This window comes from Eretmochelys imbricata, chromosome 2 (assembly GCF_965152235.1).
Source record: "Eretmochelys imbricata isolate rEreImb1 chromosome 2, rEreImb1.hap1, whole genome shotgun sequence".
In the NCBI taxonomy this organism is placed as follows: Eukaryota; Metazoa; Chordata; order Testudines; family Cheloniidae; genus Eretmochelys; species Eretmochelys imbricata.
Window position 1 is genome coordinate 232,925,561 of NC_135573.1, and position 20,519 is coordinate 232,946,079.

General features: G+C 41.2%; 1 protein-coding gene across 2 annotated transcripts in view; it reads left to right on the forward strand.

Moving 5' to 3' along the window:
- Positions 1 to 721: 721 nt before the first annotated feature.
- SPAG6 (sperm associated antigen 6) overlaps positions 722 to 20,519 on the forward strand; it is a 42,586-nt gene continuing 22,788 nt past the window's right edge. For both annotated transcript variants that reach the window (XM_077809453.1, XM_077809454.1), the window contains exons 1-4: positions 722 to 746; positions 892 to 987; positions 15,874 to 16,040; positions 19,853 to 20,036. In XM_077809453.1, the coding sequence (XP_077665579.1) occupies positions 722 to 746; positions 892 to 987; positions 15,874 to 16,040; positions 19,853 to 20,036 (472 nt within the window). The remainder of the gene's footprint in view (positions 747 to 891; positions 988 to 15,873; positions 16,041 to 19,852; positions 20,037 to 20,519) is intronic.

The following is a 20,519-nucleotide window of genomic DNA, read 5'->3' on the forward strand; positions in this document are numbered from 1 at the left end:
TAGATGGACCATTGAGCTGACTCATTATGGCCATTTTATGTTAATTAATGTGTTTGTGTTCCACAAAACACACAAAGGCAAACAGGTAATGGGGAGACAGCTTTTCTTCTAGGGAAAAAAAAAGGCAAATAAATAAATAAAAGCTATAAGGATGTGATAAAATCCATGATATGGTGTCTATGTCACTATATATAGTATAAAGACATGCCATACATGTTATGTTGGATATGTAATATGTCCGCTAGGACAGCCGGATCCTGCACTTACACACTTGTTTAACTTTATGCCCAGCGCAGTGTCTCTACCGTCTATAGCTCCTCACAGACCCCGCAGCCAGCAGGTTCATTGCACTTTCCCCGCTAACCGCCCCCCAGGGATCTGCGTGGCAGGTTTGAGCAGCCAAACACCCGCACGCTCTGTGCCCATGGCCGGGGCTGCCCCCGCCCGCGTGCGCGACGTGTCGCGGGGGGAGCAGCTCCGCGCGCTGGGCTGCGGGGTCAGCCGCCTGATGTCACAATCCGGCGGAGGCGGCTCCCGCTCCCTCCTCCCCCCGCCGGCGCCCGGCTTCCGTTTGGTTACCTAGGAGAAGGTACACACTGCGGCGCGGCCCTGCTCCTCGGCCCCGCAGGCAGCGTCAGGGGGTTCGCGCCCCGCGCCGAGAGCGCCAGGGGCCCCTTCAGCCCCGTTCATTGGCTCGGGAGCTTCACCGCCACCCGGAGCCATGAGCCAGAGGCAGGTCTTACAAGGTATTTATTTGGGGGGCCGGCGCAGCGAGGCCCTGGCTCTGGCCGTGTGCGGGGCGGGAGGGACTGGCCCGGCTCGGGATCTCTAAGGCGCCACAGGGTCTCCTCGTTGTTCATGCTAACTCTGTCCCCCCTCTGCCACTTGCAGTTTTCGAGCAGTATCAAAAAGCCCGGACTCAGTTTGTTCAAACGGTCGCTGAACTGGCTACCAGGTCACAGAACATCGAGACTCTCCAGAATGCAGGTAAGGCGCTTCCTTTCTTCCGCCGATCGGGGCCTCAGCCCCCTGGGCAGGCACCAGCCCCCTGGGCAGGCACCAGCCCCCTGGGCAGGCACCAGCCCGCAGCGCGTGCCCAGGGTGACTCGTACCAGTCTGTACTTCAGGTGTTTGCGCCTTAAGGCCAGTCTGCATTTGCTTATCGAACTGATATGCCCACAGCAAAGGAACCCCAAGAGGTGTAGCTGCGTGATTCCCGATCGCTATGCCAGGAAAAGAGAGAAAGGGAGGAGGATCATACTCCCCCACCCAGGAACGAGTCGCTAGTTAACCATTTTTACTTCCCTCCCTCCCCTACTGCAGTTTTATGAAGGAGAAAAAGAGCGCAGGTGTTACATTTAAGGAACAAATGCTAGGGTTTACAGAGTGCTACTATCTAATTTGTGTGTTTAAACTATTGATGGTAGATCGAAAAGGAATGGAAGAAGATTAGCATTTTACTTTGCCATTATAACGGTGTCTGACAATGTTGGAGTAGAAATATTGATCTCATTGATAGAGGTGAAGAGAAAAACTTTTACAGCTTTACAGAAATACTTTAAAATATAAATGGTTCCTGTTAAGTTCACAAAAGCTAAAAGTTTTTTAGGCACAGTGTGCTGACTGAGAAAATAAAATATCTGTAATTTTTAAATATTCAGCATATATCTGTGGAATTCTTCTAGAGACAGCTCAAGACTTTTTGTTTTGTTTTGTTTTTGTTTTACCTGTTGCTTAGGCTTCCAACTAATCAATATGTAGGTACTGTATAGTTCTCATTGCAATCATATTTGGGCACCCTGTCTGTTGTATCTTCTTGGGTGAAATTTGGAAGTTTAACTATACTCTTGGATTGCACATGCATATTGTCTTGCTTGACTGCAATTTTATTTCTAATTTTTTTAAGACTATGGATACCTATGATATGATCCCCTACAAATTCCAATTTATTTGTATTTAAAGGAAAATTTGGCAGTATAAATGAACTTTTTTATTTTATAAATAAAATTGTATTTGGAAGCATGAGGAATCATTAATAAATGGACTTTTAAATGAGGCTAGCTGTGATACTGTAAAGCAAAATCCTACTCAAACGGTAAGCAGGTATATATTGTGCTAGTTGTTTATAAATTGTTGAATGCTTTCAGCCTCTGTTTTGTTCTTCAACCACCCAGAAATTCAGACTTATTGCTATTCTGGAATTTAATAAACCAAAATAAGAATAGTAAGGCATGTGAACTGATGAACAGTACAACTTGACAACTTATTTTATGGTATTGATAAACTAATTAGAATACTGTAAGCATTTTGTATTAAATACTTGTTTTCCAAGTCTGTTAAACCAGTAGTTTTCCTGAAATGCGGTAGAAACAAAGAAAACATGTACAACTCGATTAATAAATTTTGAACCAAACCATATCACTATACCTAAGTTCTTGTTAAAGAAAGGTTGGGCTTGACTGTGCAAATGATCCATGAATGGAACACCCATTAAGTAAGCCTTTTATAGCATTATATGACTGTGTATACCTCTTGATTTTGTCTTCCACACAACATGATCTTGGTGTCCTTACTGATGCAATTTGTCCTCATTTCTGAAACAGGACAGTTTGCTTGAGTATGAATTACTCATGATTAAGGGATTTGGGATCGGGCCGAATATTTTAACAAATTGTATTTCTTTTGGAAACAGTACTGCAAACTATTCAAGTCAGGATCAGGCCTTATATTTGCTATTGAAAAAAATGACTAAAGAAAGTTATTGTTTTCAGAGAGTGAACAAAAAATCCCAACTAATCAACCAGATCAAACCCACCAACCAAACAAAACACCCCTAACCTCCAAGCACAGTTATACTCTACTTTGTTATTTTAAAACACTTGTGATTGATTAACTTAGTGTAAAGCTATTTGGCTAGTTGAAATTCTGATCACTTTACAAACTGGAAGGAAGAAGTGCAATGTCTCTACAACTAACTAACAATTAGAAAAAGAAAATATCAAAACAGCTTTTTTGAACTTAAGTAAAATGAAAACAATGATATGGTTTAGATGAACAATAACTAATTTTAAAAAATAGGAAATGGGTTTAATGCACTAACTAGCATTTCACTTCAATGTCCTGAGGTCAAATAGTAGACTAGCTCAGGGGTTCTCACAACAAATTTTTTGGTGACCTCAGAGAGCAGCCATCAACTCTTGCTGGTGGCTGCTATGACAATTTTTCTTAAAATACTTAATTAATTTTAGGAAAAACAAATAAATATGCACGTATAAATGTCCAAATCATTGTAATTTATTTATGTAGGCTTTTTTTGCACACTCAATAATAAAAATAATGTACAGTTGTCCCTATTCTTTACTGGACCTAAATAGAATAGAAACACAAATAAGGTGCTTTGCATGTTTTGCTTTTTTTGGTTGATTTTTTTTTTTAGACTTGATAGCTAGTAAGTCTACTATTGTGAAAGTGATATTTGTATATTTGTTAATATCACTTTGCACAGCAGACTTACTCATCCTCGGCAAGTTGGGGGACAAATTAAACCCTGGATGGGGAGGTGGGTACGGAGACAGGGGGGCCAGGGGTGATGCGGGACTGGATGGGAGGATAGAGGAGGGAGCGGGGGTCAGGGTGATGGTGGTGGAGGGGGTGAGTCCGGGGCTGAAGCCTTGGGTCCTGCTGCATGGGTGGGGGCTGGAGGCAGTGGGGGCCAGTGGTGAAGTGAGGAGGGTGAGCCCGGGGCCAGAGCCCAAAGCCCTGTGGCTGGGGAACAGAGCCTGCTGCCGTAGGGACAGAGCCTTCTGCCCACCACCGAAGGGCTGAAGCCAAAGCCCAAGGCCCACCACCCCCAGGAAGCTGGGAACTCACACTGGTTGCCTGCTCCTCCAGTGTTTGTGGCTTCAGAAGGAGGCAGGGTCCAAGCCCTGCTGGTGACCCCGGGGTAGGGGCCGCTGCTATGCTCCCCTTCTCTCCCCTCCCCAGTCACCACCCAGGAGGCTGTGGCTGCAAGAATAGCCCCTGGTGACTGCATGTGGCCACGGTGGCCGTGTTTGAGAAACGCTGGACTAGCTTACAAGTGAAAACAATGACTCAATACTGCACCCACTGACATAAATGGAAGCAGGACTGGGGGATGAGTTTCATAGTTTTATCCTAGTTTCCACTTGTGCGCATCATAAAACCATCAAGCAAATTGGCATGATTCAGCCTGTTGACAGTTTCTGTTCAAAATAGGCCCAGGACTGGGATATCTGAAGTACTCCAGTTCAGTATTCCAGTTCTTTTTTTTTTCTAAAATATGTGTTCTAGGAATTATTTTGGGGAAGTCCTATGGCCTGTGTTATACAGGTCAGACTAGATGATCACAATGGTCTCTTCTGGCCATGGAATCTATGAGGGGCCTGATACTGTATTTGTTGTGCAGCCAAAATTCCTACTGAGTTTTGGCTGAACATTGAATGCAGGATCAGGCCCCAGCCTACTGGTGTATTGGAACAGCAATGCACAATGTTTGGGTGCCAGACCTGTTTCAGTTTAGTCCTGTTACTCCTGTTTCATAAGTTTTAAATTTTCTCTCAAATTTTTAGATAAGAAAAATATTTGCAATGATAGTTTTTGTATAATTTTTTTTAAACTGCTGACATTCACAGACATTAAAAACAAAACCTGAATTGCTCCTTGAAAACCAATTCATAATCATATGATTGTAACAACGGCTGTTGGTATTGAAATACTTCAGCAAGTGTCAAAGTGTCAAATGCACAATTTCTAAAACTGAATGTGGTTAATTGCTTAAAAAAAAAAGAACTAAGAACCATATTTTGAGGCATTGTTGTCTAGCAGACAACTGTCATGTCTTTTTTGGTGATCCTGCTATATGAAGCTGTTTCTAATGAAACAAGGGGAGAGGGCAGTTCCTTTATTACATAAGAATGAAACCATTCTGTATACACTTAAAAGTTGTCTCTTTGCTTATCTTTGTAAATAAAGCTCATTGTTTAAAACAGAGAACTGTTTTAAGAAGATGTAGCACTGGATCCTGAAAGATGCTGGCTGTCTAAACTTCCATTGATTTTAACAGGAGTTGAGGGTGCCTGTCACCTTACAGGAGAGGGCCCCATACTGAATTTAAAGGACTGTCAGGCCTGATCCTGCTCCCAGTGAAGTAAATGGCAATTTTGCCATTGAATTAAATTTGAGCAGCATTGGGCCTTTAAATAACTTACTTTACATCAGTCAGTGTAGAAATCCTTAGCAATAAATACATAAAATTTCCTAATGTCAGTTCAAAAATGAAATACAGTTTGAGAGGGCTCTTGCTCTTTATAAAACAGTGTCCTTGATCAAAAGCACCCAAGCTGGAGATGTTATTTTTAAAAATTTTGATTATACTTCAAGCACCACTTATCTAGTATCATAATAGATGCCATTTGAGGAGGCATGTGAACCAATAGTGAGTAACAAGAAATGCAATATCAGTGGCAACTGTATTGTGGTAGTAGATAGATAATAATACTAACAGTGTAATTGAATTTAAAATATAATGGCTCAGATTGAACTCCTAAATCTGCGCACACAGATCTCCACCACCTTTTGCACAAAAACAGGGTCAGTGCCGGTGCTTAATTTGTAATGAAAGAGGTGTGGGGGCTCAAGCAATTCATTTACTTTTGTAACTGACACACCAAACTAGGAGGTGCCAGGGCTCAGCCCTGGCATAAATTAAACACTGTTTAATGCCCTTAGCAGCACCATTTTCCCCTTTCAGACCCTGTGGAGGCCTTTCAGTATGGTCTGGGCTCCATACTAGTGGAGACTGGGGATGTGTCTATGCTGCAACTTGGAGTGAGCCTCCCAGCCTGGGTAGACAGACTCGTGATATCAGGCGTCAACCTAGTGTGTTAAAAGTAGCAGTGTGGACGTTATGGCTCTGGTGGAGACTCGGACTAGTCACCCAAGCTTAGACCTATGGTGTCAGGTGGGCTTGAAAGCCCAAGCGGCATCGTCCACACTGCTATTTTTAGCACACTAGCTTGTGCCCTTCTGTCTACCCTCACTGGGAGGTTTGCTGTCAGCTGCAGCCTACGCATACCCTGGGAGGGCTGAAGGGAAGATACATATCTTCCCACCCCGAATACATGCATATCTTCTGGACTTTGTGGCGAATTCTCAGTAAAGATAATATAGCGCCAGGCTGTATTATTCTGTCTGCAGAGCCCCCACCCCCAATCCTGTAGCCACAGTTGACCTGGGAGTTAGGGGCCATTACAGATAATGCTTCATGCAGGTGACTCTGGCTTTCCTCTGATACCCACATTTGGTGCAGAGTGTGCCAAGTTTGGAGGCTACCCTATGGCTTCTTCCATGGGGGAGCAGTTCCCCTCTGGGACAGTGAGAGATCATTGCGAGAGAACCTTCACAAAGATTTCCTCCAATAGAGCTCCTTCCTGTATGTGTGCTTTCTTGCTGGCCATTGTTCCTGCCTTGGATGTTTTTGTGAATGGGTCTACTCACATGAGTAAGTGCTACTCATTACTCAAGATGAGTAAATGTTGCAGAATTGGGCCTTTTAATTCATAATTAATGCACATGTCTGGAAAGGCAAAAAAATCCTCCCCCAGAAAACCTGCGTCAACTGGTAAATGTGTAACTGAGACCCTGAAAAACAATTCACTTATCAAATTTCATTCTAGTGGGCTGGGATTTATGGAAGAAATCTGTTTTGATGTTAATACTTTTACACATTTCTTTTAAAAATAAATCTGTTCCTTTGGCAGGCACAACCCATGAATTTTGGTATCAGAATGAATTATTAAAAGAAAAACAATGATTTCAAATATTAGAAATTGCATGTTTTCAACAATAATTAAAGATGGACTTGAATCAGCCCCTCCACCCCATGTGATCCAAACTTCTACCTGCCTTGAACTTTGGGATAGTTTGGAATCAAGTCTGAACTTTTGGCACAGGCCCATTTCTACTAGTGAAAATCTTATTCACTGTGAGCCTAATTCTGCCATCCTCACTCATCCTTCCTTAGAAGTAGAATATTCCGCAAGTAGTCCCACTGGAATGAATGGGATTACTTGCTGGGCAGTTTGATATTCAATAAGAATAAGTACAGCGGAATCAGGTTCTATGAGTTTAGTGGTTTCTTAATTTCTGGAATCCGGTTCTGTACTCTCACCTTCAGCTTGAGTGAGAATTTAAGTTATAATACATTTTCTTGCAGTGGAGCTTGCACTGATGAGGGTTGTTGCTCTTAATTATGAAGTTAGACATCCAGTTGGAATTAAGAATCAGTTTTATTTCACTGACTGAAATGGCCTCAAAGCCAACAGACTAAGGAACAATTCTTGCCATCCTTTCTCATGGCTAGATCATGCCCTTCCGAATAAAGGCTCTGGGTGGCTAGGAGTTGGGTAGAAAACTGAGGGTGGAATTTGAGAATTTGAAAAATGGAATTTGAGAGGCAGTGTAGTCCAGTGGATAGAGAACTGGATAAGGAATTGGGAGACCTGCTGCCGACCTGCTGGGTGACCTGTGCAAGCCACTTTACCGCTTTGTGCCTCTGTCATGTCTATTCAGACTATAAGCTCTTCAAGACAGGGGCTGTGTCTTATCTGTTTCTACAGGGTCAAGTATGATTGGGTGTGGGGCTTGATGTCAGTTGAGACTTCTAGGCACTACTGTAGTACAAATATTAAACATTTCCAACTCTCTATTGGTAGGGTGGTTTTTCTAGAGAGGGCTGAGTGCATGGCCATAAAAGGATAGTGAGGACATAGAGTGCAGAGAAAGGAGGATGTACACAGGAAGCTTGAATGGTTTACTCAAAGCCACATAGGAAGCTCATAGCAGACCTGAGATAGAGTCAAGATCTCCTGAGTTCCAGTCCACTATCTTAACAACAAGACCATCCTCCTTTCTTTTCTTTTTGAGTTTCAGGTGTTCTCCCCCAAGCAGTAGAAAGAACCAAACAAAGGCTGCTGTCTGTGGCAGACTACTTTTTGTTTGGCTACAGAGTCTTGGAAAGAAAAACCTGGAACCTGTAGCTACCCTGAAGGCTTTTCCCTGGTAAAGTTAGGCAGCAGCCAACACTTGCCTGCTGAAATGAGGCAAATCAGGCTTTTGCACAACACCACCACTTGAAATGTGTGAGTTAAAGGTGATTCAGTTTATAAAGGCTATAAGGTTTCTTTGAAACAAAAATGATGAATTAGAAACTGTGGATAGAAAGGGGAGTCATTCCCTGTCCAAGGTCAGTCACTGTGAGGTTATGTAAGGGAGAATATTTGCCTACTGTTCTTAGTTACTTCATCTCTGAATAGCTAATAGGATCTCTTCAAAGACAAATCTAGACTGTTGGTATATGTAGCATACTTTGTTGTTATTCTTTACTTTCTACATTGCTGCATGCAAACAAAAGTTAGAGAATTCGTGAATAAAGTTTTCCTGCCTCTGTAACAAGAGACGTATCTACAACAAGTCCAAAAAGCAACCCCCTATCAAAGCTCTATAGTAGGGCACTGCTACTTCCAGTTCTCTGTCTGCTCCTTCTGTTTCTACATAGGAATTAATTCAGCTATCCCCGAAATGGGCGATAGTGGTGAAATGAAGAGCTCCCTATTCTTATTTGGCTGTGTGCCAAAACATTCTGCCCCTCCCCCCCATCCAGTAATTTTTTTCTTGTTCAGTTCCACATACTTGGGTCTAATGGTGGCAGTCCTCTGTAAGATGTCTTCCTTTCCATCTCTGGTCATCTGTATTTGTGGGGCAAGGAGATAATGTTCTTCAGGCTACTTCCTTTCTATGGCTGAGTTCTATTTTGGAGCTCAGTCAGGAGAAGGTGATATGGGTCTTTTATACTTGTTCCCTCAGTAATCATTTAGGGAAGAACCTTCCCCATCCCAGTGAACCAAATGGCAGCAATTCGAAGTAGATTGAATCTTCTCTGTGAAGGATTTGGTTTTGCTTCTGTTCTATTCAGGTTCTTATGTTGAGCCCATCATCATGGTATCTGAGTACCTTCCAGAAGAAAGAAGACTAGTATCTGTTGTGTGCTATGTGTTGCTTAGCAGGAAAGTAAGGGTGAAAAAGAAAGTTTTGCATTTTCACCAGAATGTGATGAGCATTGTTGATTGACATTCCTGTTAGCAATGTTTGTGCCAAAAATGACCTGATGCACTTGCTTTGAAGAGGTAAGTAGATTGTGTAGTCACCAAAGCCTCCTGAGCATGCTGTGGGATCGTTCCTAAGTGGGCAGTAGTAATGTTGTAATAAAAAGGGAGAATGTGCAGAAAAGCAATGGAGGATGTACTGGGATTAACAGACATGGGCAATGTGAGTTGTGTTGGAACAGGAATAGTAACCTTTCTTCTCTTAAAGGCACAGACTTGTTAAACTGTGTAGTATTTTATGTTATACAAAAAACATTTTTAATCTTAAAGAGGGTGTCTGTGTCCATATACATTCTATGATAGGTTCCCCTAGCAGGTAAGCACAAATATGTGTTTTGTTGTTTGTTGAACAGGACCTAACTAAAACTGCAGCAGAACTGATACTATAATTCTAGTACATGGTCTCTTTCTACTTCTCTCTGCTGTGCTGGGTCAATGTCCGATCCCAGTTGCTCTGATATTGTAGCTAAACTTTTTTTTTAAACTATTTTTTCCCTTCCCCCTTTGGCAGCTGTTGGTTTCAATGTGGGAAGGGCGGGAATGGAAATTGGCTTGTGTGGAGGTATGTATCTGGTGTACAAACCTGGATGGGGAGGGGCAGGAGTGGTGGTGACAACTTGTTCCCTCATGTACAGAATCCCTGATTCCTTCACATGCTTATGCTTGTGAGTGGTTCCATTGAATTGCATGAGACTACACCTGTGTAAAGTTACTCATGTGCATAAGTGTTCACAAAATCAGGGTCCTAGATTGTCTGGGAAGCAGTAGCCAGCTGGAATATATAGACCTTGTATTAGAGGGCTAGCAGGGCCTTGACACTAATAGTGAGAGAGCTATTACCATGGTCTTACAGGGAGAATAGCCACAAGCCTTTTTGTTTTTTAAATTAATGTAAAAGTTCTTACTTATGTTTAAAAAGCAAACCAAACTTAAAGTATCCTTACTGTTGGGCTGTATAGCCTAATATGTGTGTCCATATATTTGTAAAATGAGGAGGTAGTTGGGAGTTTCTGATGTCCAAATGTTGCACTGCTGTTCTAATTTTATGCTTTGCTTTTTAAAGTTAACGTTACAATTATTTTGATTCAAATTCTACAGATTCCCATGGGGTGTTGGTTGGAACATTTTTGGGAGATAGAGGGTGTGGACTTTGCTGTAAATGAGGATGAGGGGTGAAATCAAGAGACTGTTGGAGTTGCTGCTAAGTACTGGCATGTTAAGGGAAGGAGCATGTATAATGGGTCATTTGATTTCAGTGGGGCTGCTTGCATGAGTAAGGATTGCTTGAGTGAATAACGGTTGCAGAATTGGTGTCCAAGGACCTGTTACTGCTCCCATTGAAGTCACTGGAAAGACTCCCATCGACTTCAGTGGGAACAAGGTTGAGTCCACCCTCCAAAAGGAAAGTCTTCCTTTGTGGCAGGCTGATCTGCCCTTTGCAGACAGAGCTGTCATCACCAAAAGCTGTGGAAAAGGAGGTAGATGCCTTTGCTCTTCTTACAGCCAAGATTGAGGTTAAAACTTGCACTTCAGAGGCGAATTTACAACCTCTAAGTAACCAAATTGAAACATATATATGGAGAGTATAAAACTATTTAACGAGTGCTAGTCAGAGAAATGCTCTGGCACACAATAAATGAGAAATCATAGGATGTGGGGGGACTTTTTTTGAGGAGTGGATTTTTAAGAGGGGTCTCAGATCACTGATAGGATCTAGACCAGGAGAATCAAACTCATTGTGCAGAAGGGTCCAGCTTTTGCTTTTAACCATGGCCTGTGGGTATAGTATAGCTTTAGAACTATATACTGTCCTTAGTGAATCTCCCACTGTTGTCAATACAAGGTTTACATGAAGATCAAGAATACAATATGGCTGCTTTGAGTTCAAACAACAACAAAACTTTTATTCAATACCTTTTGTCTCGTTGATATATCACGCTGGGAAAATATGTTCTCCTCTATGACCACCACTATTACTACTCTGTTTCTCAACCTTTCCCATCCTTCTCCTTTCTTCCCATTGCATATTTCCTCCCCCCTCCATTCAATGGTCTTCACACTAAATCCCTTCCCTATTGCATCATCTAAAATGATCATCAGTGAAATATTTGTAAGGCTAATATTCAAAGTGGTGTCACTAGGGGTATATTTACACTTCGAGATGGGGGTAGGATTCCCATCTCGAGGAGACATACATGTGCTAGTCTCATTGAGCTAGTGATCTAAAAATAGAGTGTAGCTGTGGCAGTGTGAGCACTGGAAGAAGCTGGCTGCCCCAGAACATGCCCATCCAAGACCCTGCGCCTGTACTTGGGATGGCTAGCCCATCCTGCCACTGCCGTGCTATACACTCTTTTTAGCGTGCTACCTCAATGAGAGTTGCGTGAGTAGGTCTCCTTGAGCTGGGAATCACACCCCCACCTCAAAGTGTAGACAGACCCTGTAATTCAGCTTTAATACTCAAATTAAATTAATAGCCAGCAGGAGAGTTCCCCCATCAGCGCAGTTGTTTCAGGCTCAGGCTGTCTGCATTGTCTCAAAGACAAATCTGCATCATACCGTCTTGAGGGCGTTAATCACTGTGTTTTCACAATCATAAGAGCTAGAAGTATATTTCTGAGAAATGAAAGCTTAAATTTTGCAGAATCTGGATATGTCATGAAGGCCACAAATGTCACCTAGTGTGGATCTGGCACTTGGACCCCTCAGATCTAGACTGCTTCAGTCTCTGTTGCATTCAAAGTTTGATCCACTCAAAATGTTAAAAAGGTTTGTTGACTCTCAAGCCCACCCACAGATGTTCATAGAAATACAGGTTTGGATAAGGCTTGGAAATAAAAAATGTAGAATGATTATTTCCTTCTGCTCTGTTGGCAACTTAGATCATTTTATAAATTGACCTGAAAAAGAGGGATCTGTGCTTTCTGCTATGACAAGGGAAGTTGAGTGGCACAAGTTTAACATACATTAAAAGCAGAAAACCCATCATAGTCAGTGTAAAAGTAACACTGCTCTTGTCTACTGAATTCTATGTAGTATGGAGATGCAGAGAGTGTCTGATCGCTCTGTGCTCAACCGGATCTTCAGTGGGCATTGTGCATTGTGTCAGGAATGGAGGATTGAGCATGCAATTTGTCATTTTAAAAGGAAAGATAAGAAATTATTGGCTTCAAAAGCAGTAACATCTCATGAAGGGGAGGTTGATGGTTTATAAAAAAAATGAGATTATAAAAATTGATAACATAAGATTTTTGGAGTTGGCACCAGGTCTTATCTTTTTATATACTCTGTAAAGTACCTAGCATATTTCAAAGTGATGTATAAATAATTTATTAATAATGATAAACTTCTTTCATCTTATAGCGTGGGTGGATAATAATTTAGTGGCCAATCCTCTGGGATAAGTGTCTCCTGCAAAGAGTTGCATGAACTCTCATTGATATCATATCGGAAGGAGTATGGGAGGATCAGGCCCTTGATCATTGTCAAGACTCCAAAGACCACCTCTTGGCTTGAGCGGAATAGGCCCCAAATGTACCTCCATGACCAAAGAAATATTTATATAGGGTCCAGTGTTGCCTTTCTTTGGAATATGGTCCAATGATAAATAACTAGAAGATTGCAAAGTTACTATTAAAAGGAAAATCCTGGTTCATTGTTAACTCCAGAGCTGCTATCAGTGCCTTCATAATGTTGTGCTTATATTAGAATTTAATTTTTGGCTTTCCCTCAATGAGGGGCCTCTGCATATTCTGATTTGTAGGACAGGACTTTAGGAATTTTCTGGGAAGTAGTGCCCATTGGGGTTGCACAAGCTTCCTCTCGCAGCACTTGATGTTCTGAGATGAGATTTTTAAAGGGTCTGCGTGGCCCTAGATGGTTCCATTACTTCCTTTTCACAGCCAGCTACAGATGTAGGCTCATTCTCTCCTGGCCAGGAACAGTGATCTTTCTCGTGATCATAAAGCTCTTCATTTCAGTATGTTGTTAATTTAGTCAGCTAGCTAGTAAGTGTCAGGTAACTGTGTACATTTAATTTTATAATGTACCTAGGCCCTTAGATATTTTGGTCATGGTCATGAACTAAATAATGAGTGTGGAATCAAGTGGTGTATTTTGTGTTCTTCCATGTTCCCAGAGGCGGACCAGCATTCTTGCTGGCTGTTTTGTTTGGGGGAAGCTTATTTCCTGATTTGTTGCTTGGTGTGTAGGGCCTTTCCACCTTGAATATGCACCATTAGGCAGGTGAGGCTCTGTGCCTCCCTCACTGAGGACAATTTACAAGCCTGACCATGGATCTGACATCATCGAATTAACCATCTACTCCTGTGATTGAACAGAAGCTGCCGCTTTCAGCTTCAAACCAGCCAAGTCACATGACACAGTCACCAAAGAAATTAGTACCAGACAGATTGAGAGCTGTGGCTGTAGTGCCTAAAACCATTTTAGGCACAGAGGCCTCATTGGCAGTGAGAACCTCAGCAGTGTTCTTTGCCTGAATTTCACTGATGCCAAGCCTGATTTTGCCTTCCACAGAGCCCCTCTGTGCAAGTCTTTCATTGGTGGTGGGCTAAGTAACCTGGCACAAAATTGGTAATAATTCATCTCCACAGTATGCATCCCCATAATCTATTCTGGATTATTTTTTGTACTTGGTCTCTTATTCTCTCCTTGTCTTCTGTCCAGGTGAGTCAGTCTGAAACGCCAGTGTATAATTTGCCAGTGGTCAGTTCTAAAGTTTTTCAGTCACTCACCATCACAAGACTCATAAAAATAACTTGTTCCATCATGGTCTCTTAACCTGGTGCTGGCAAAGTTGATGGGGTCACTGAGCCCTTGGGAGAACCCCCTCTGTTCCACTTGTCACTACAGACAGTGGGCTAGATCAGCTGAATCAAACTGGTGTTGTTGAAAAAACAGAGACAGATGGAGTGTAATTACCATAGCTCTGAACATTCAAGGCTGTGATGCAGGGCTCTTGTGCCCATTGCAACCACTGCTTTAAAGCTGAGGTAGCGTGTCCACCAAGTCTTAGCATATGGAGGCAACACTTTCAAAGAACCACAGTTAGTATAATAAGTAACCTCCCCTCCTTTACATATTGTGTTCTTTATGCAGACATGCACGTATCTCCTAACTTTTGTTTTGTGTTTCTTCTTTAGGTTATATTAGATTTGGCTCTGCTTTGTAGGGTATTTTATGTCAAAAATAAAATGTGGTTCAAAACTGCTCCAGATTAAATTGTTTTTATCTCTCTGCATAGTTTAATTATGTGAGGAACAATATACCCAAACTCTCAGTTCCGCAGGGTACATCCATTATGTAAGCTCCTTAGGTTAGGGAGTTTTCTTTTATTATGTTTGGCTAGCATGTTGTGGGCACTACCATAAATACATAATAAATAATAATTATTACAATAATAATGAAATATCAATAACTCTTCTATCTGGAAAGCAATATATTACAGCTCTTGCTCCCCAAATTAGTCACTATAATGTATGTAATGTAATCTAGTGTAATTCCATCAATAGGTTGTGGTGGCAGCATAAATCAAGAGGAACATCCTAATATTTCATCACCAGAAGCCCAGGATGGAATTTCTTGTGCATATTTGCATTTCCTTGGTAGCATATTTGTTGTTTTTTTAAATAAGAGTTTAAACTGCTTCTATTTGTAATGTTTATAGTTTTATATTTGAAAAAGTGATTAATACTATTGTGATGTTCTGGGAGTATTATAACTTTTATATTTGCTATTAGAATTTTCAAAAGTGAGATTGGAGGATGGTCAAGTATCTCTAAACTGTGTTTCTAAGAGAGGACCAAATCCTGGAGTGCCCTATGGGAATCTAAGTCCCAGAAGCACTTTAAAAACTGGTTGTGGGGACTACAAGGGAATAAAATCAGCAGAGATGTTGCAAAAGAAGATTCCATATTCCTGTGTGCCCAGCAGGTCTTTGCAGCTCACTGTGGAGGAAGAGAATGTAAACTAGCCATAAGGGGGACAAGGGCATAGCTGGTAGATCTTTAAAAGTTGTGGGTGAAAAAAATCTGTGTCTGGCAAAGCAGACCTGCTACTCTTCCCATAATCTGCTATAGGAGCTGTAGCCTCTGTCCAGATGTCCTGGCCTGTTGAGGCCAGGATGACTTCATGTAGAGCAAAGCCCAAATAAAAAGATTTTGCTTGATTTCTCAAGATTTGCCCCCAAATACTCACCTGCTTAGGTATATTGTTGTATGCCAGATGGACTATCAGGAGAGGAGTGGAAAGATGGTTTTGTGATTATTGTGCTGAACTGGAAATGAGACTTGCTTCCTCACATGTATAATGGGGATAACAGTACTTCCCTACTACGTAGGAAGTTCTGGTGATAGATAAGTATCTGAGAACTTTACAGACATTAATTCAAGTGCCGGGAGGAGAGGATAGGCAAATCAGTACCTAGATATAATACATCGCCCACCCATGTGTTGCAAATACATCTTTACTTGCAGGAAAACAGATGGGAATGTTAGACATTAGCAGGAACAGGCAAATATTTGATTAATTTTCAGTGGAACATTTGTGAATTTACCACAAGTTTCTGCTACTTGTAAGAGTCTATTTAATTTGTTTTTATGAAAAAAAGTCTGTTTAGATAAATCTTTGCTTATTGTGTTGTTTCTTTCTTCTTCTTCCGAATGCAACTCAGGTGTAATGTCTTTGCTGAGGCCTCTTCTGTTGGATGTGGTCCCAACTATTCAACAGACTGCTGCTTTGGCTCTTGGGAGACTTGCCAATTATAACGATGACCTGGCAGAGGCGGTTGTTAAGGGAGACATTCTTCCACAGCTTGTATATTCACTGGCTGAACAGAATGTAAGGAATTTTTATTGTGAAAAAAAATTCAGTGAAAAAAACATAATGAACTGTCTTGACTCTTAGTGCAGTAATACATGTACTGAAGTTACGTATAGCATGTACATTGGTCTCCTGGTAGGTCAAAATATACTGTAGTCATAATTGTAACTCAATGAGACATTTAAAAATTCTTATTTTGCATTATCTGTAATATATTCATGGAAGCTTTATTTTTCTGAAGTGTTAATGAAAGGATTTGTAGAAGGCTAATTTTTTTTAAATAATCAGAAATGCTGTACTGATAATTGGTTAGAATTTGTCTTTAATTCTGAACGCTTATAAAATGCACATAAATTGAACTGCAGTTATCCTGTAGTTAACATCTCCAAACATGAACATTTGGAAACTTTTATAGCATAAGGAATATAAAATCTAATTATTGGCACAGACACAGTACAATACATTAAAAGGATTTAATCTGCTTGTTTGTCAAATAAAATGTCATATGATATAGCACAAATATATCTGACATGCTCTTCCCCACTTTTCCTACAGTATTTGGATGGATTCCAATTTTAGGATCCTAACTTAGGTTAACAGCAATGTTTTCATGCATAGTTCCTAGTGATTGGAAAATACAGAAATTTGAGAGTTAAAATATGGCTACAATTCCAATTTATTTAACTGCATTTAGATTGTAGTTTTGTTGTTTTAGATTTAGAAGAATTAAAAATATCAATGCTTATCACTGAAATGAAATTACATAGCTTTTCATCTTTTGAGAATTCAGAAGTTATCACTAATCAAATAATATTTTCATTGTTGCATATCTGATTAATACTTCTACAGTCATAATAAAATTACATATTATTATTGAAGGAAATCACCCATTCATTCTAAAATATGTGTATATAGTATGGAAGCAAAGTAGGACTTAGACAAAGTTATAAATAATTTGGTTATTTAACTGTATTTTAAAGAGAGAAAATTATGGTCTTTGTTGTTTGTTTGATGTTACACCATTTATTTGATAGCAGAAACTATACAAAGTTAACATAGATGCTTTGACTTATCTTTTCCATTTTAGTGTCTATACTGTCAGTGCATCCAGGAGGCAGCTGTGATTCAAAATCACTTGGGGCATCAGCAAGATTAGTGTGAGGTCACAGAAGGCCTACCGTGCTTTAGTGACTGAGGGCAAGTGAAGGAAACTAATTATCCAGTTCATACAGAGTTTAGCAAGACATGCAAGTAATTTGTTAGTTCCTATGGGCAATTCCCTATGCATTCCTTTTCCATTCATTTTATGCATCAGTATAAAAAAGGATCAGATCCTGTGAGCACTCCATACGTGGAACTTCCACTGACTTGTACATGTGCAGGAATTACAGGATCAAACATCAGATCAGTGTTTTGTCATATAAACTGAGTGAAAATAAAAAAGGTTTTATAGCACATTCTAAATGCTTTTTGTGAATGTGTTTTATTTCAAGAACAACATATTGTGAATAAGAATAAACCCTAAAAAGTGTCTTTTCCCCACAGTATAACAGGAATAATGCACATGCACACACAGGAGGGTGTATAATGGGGCAGATCCTCAGCTGGTGTAAACTGGCATAGCTCCATTTAGCTATGCCAGTTTACACCAGCTGGGATCTGCCCTATCATGGATATATTATTCCTATTAAATTATGCTTTGGGCAGAGAAACACATTTTTAGGGTTATTATTCTTATTCAAAATATCTTTTTCATTAAAAGCAACCTATTTTTCAATTTCAGAACCAGGTTCTTCTGCCACTGAAGTCCTGGGGAGTTCTGCCATTTTAATTTCATTGGGATCAGGCCCTTAGGCTAACATCTGTCAATTTGCACACTAACTACATGAAGACTAGATTTTGTCTGGCCCATTTTTATAGGTGTAGCACGGTTCACTTAGGGGCCAGCAGGCCTAGTAGGTTGGCCACAGCTCATTAATTTCCAAAGTCCTGAGGGAGGGGTCCTTGTCAGGCAGTCTGGGGGCATGTTAGCCAAGTTACAGTCTGTCCTTTTCTGGGTTGCCCTCAGTTGGGCTCGGGGAAGACGGAAGGGTAGGGAGAGCTGGGCCCTCCTTCTCAACTGGATCCTGGACCAGGGACCAAAGGGAGGATGGGGGTGCTATGCTTCCATCCCCACTAACTGATACCCCAGATCAGCCTTCCGTGGGCCACTTCCTATCTTCACAGTGCTCTCTTCAGTTTGGAGCATGGTCACAGCCCTCTGCTTCCCTCCTCACAGAAGGTTGTTCAAGCAGTCTCAGTGATTCAGGTAGTCAGCTGGGGCTTCCAAATTGCGGTGTCCAATGATTTCCCCCTTGTCAGGTAGAAGGGGAAAGAAAAAGTGGTCAGGACCCTGGCTGTCCATTGAGGTCTTACCCATGGTCCAGGTTCTTCTCCTAACTGGCTTCCTTCTTATAGACAGCCTTTCCTTCACTCTCCCCCCAGCTTGATTCCCAGAGTCCCATTTTAAGCAGGTCCTCCATTTGGAGCATATTCTGCAGCTGCTGAGGGGCGGGGCCTTCTTGGCTTGGTCTTGCTCCTTTAGTCTTAGTGAGGGGTCTGTAAACCCCATCACAATAGGCATGTAGCAGGTGTTGTCCCTCAGATGCTTCACAATCACCTGTGTACTCCCCACACAAAGCCAAGGTACAATCTTGGTAACTGCTCAGAGAAAGGACAAGGACTGCTCCCTAGGGAGCGTTACCTAGGGAGGTGGTAGAATCTCCTTCCTTAGAAGTTTTTAAGGTCAGGCTTGACAAAGCCCTGGCTGGGATGATTTAATTGGGGATTGGTCCTGCTTTGAGCAGGGGATGGACTAGATGACCTCCTGAGGTCCCTTCCAACCCCGATATTCTATGATTCTATGATTGATTCTAGTGCCCACAGGGGCACAAGGAACCCAAATGGGGTAGGGAAGAGAGGTGGCCAGGTGCACAAAGGGGAGCATGCTATGCTGTCCTAAGAGAGTTAGAGAGGAAGGGTGATCCAGTGTTTAGGGTACTAGCTTGGGACTTGAGAGACGTTGAGCAGATCATTTAGGGCCAGCATTTTAATGGTATGTAGGTACTTAATGATGTACATAGGCAGCCAGTGGAATTTATAACAGCACATAAAGCAGGCTAGTGCCTAATTCTCATAGACTTCATTGAAACTTAGGCATCCAACTCACTTAGGAATTTTTGAAAATCTTATTAGGCATCTATCTGCATCATTAGGTGCCTAAATACTCTTGAAAATCTGTCCATTAGTCTGTGTGTTCCCCATCTGTAAAATGGAAGTAATATTATTGGGCTTGTGAGGATAAATACATTCTACAGTATTGGAGGCCATATAAATACCTTAGATAGAATCTGTCCTGGAGCTTGCCCTGTGCTGGGGGCAGATAGGTGCATAACATACACAGTCTGGTCCAACAGATCAGATTTATTGTATTTGCATAGCTTTTGTGAGTTGTGAGCATTCATTTATGCAGATATATGTATCTTTCCTGTTACCTTTTTGTCCCACCTCCTCAACCCTCCCATTTTGTCTGTTTGTTTATCTATTGCATATTGTCAGCATCTTAGATTGTGAACTGACTAGGGCAGGGTCTGTATATGTTAATTGTCTGTTCAGTGTCTTGTACAATGGAGCCTTCATCCCTAATTTGGGTACTTATGTGCTACTGCAATAGGAATTAATAAATAGTAATAGTAAAATACTTATTTTAATATTTGTTCTGATCTTTTTGATTTTTGAAGTAAATGATGTCAGTAAAAATGTATGTTTTGTTTTGTTTCCAATTTGTGTAGCGTTTCTACAAGAAAGCAGCTGCATTTGTGTTAAGAGCGGTTGGTAAACATTCTCCTCAGCTAGCCCAAGCAATAGTTGATTGTGGAGCACTGGATACACTTGTGATTTGCTTGGAAGATTTTGACCCTGGAGTAAAGGAAGCTGCAGCCTGGGCACTTGGGTATATTGCCAGACATAATGCAGGTAATAGGTTTTGTGTGTGCTATCTTTCACCGTACTATTGTTTGTTTAAAAGAGATTACACATTGTGATAAGTCGATTTATTCTAATTTATAACTCAGAAAATGATTTCTCCCCAACATTAAATCTTACATTTGGAACTGAATTCTACTCTATTTTACCAATCCACCAAGTTTCAGATCTTGTGTAACACCTGTATATTTGGCAGATCTTAATGCCTGGCAACATGAGAGAGGCATTCCCCCATGAAATGCCCTTTGGCTTAGGAGGAGATGCATTGGGATGAGGACCAGCAAACCACAGATTCTGACTTCACCCCTTTTACTGAGTGGTTTTAATATTTCTGTGCACTTCATAGCCCTTATTACTGAACAAGGACTCCTAATCCCTCCAGCATTTATTCCCTTACTTAACAAATAGCATAACTGAGAGGTTGTACAACATCACTTCTGGGAAAACTCGGAATAGAACTGATGTCACCTAACA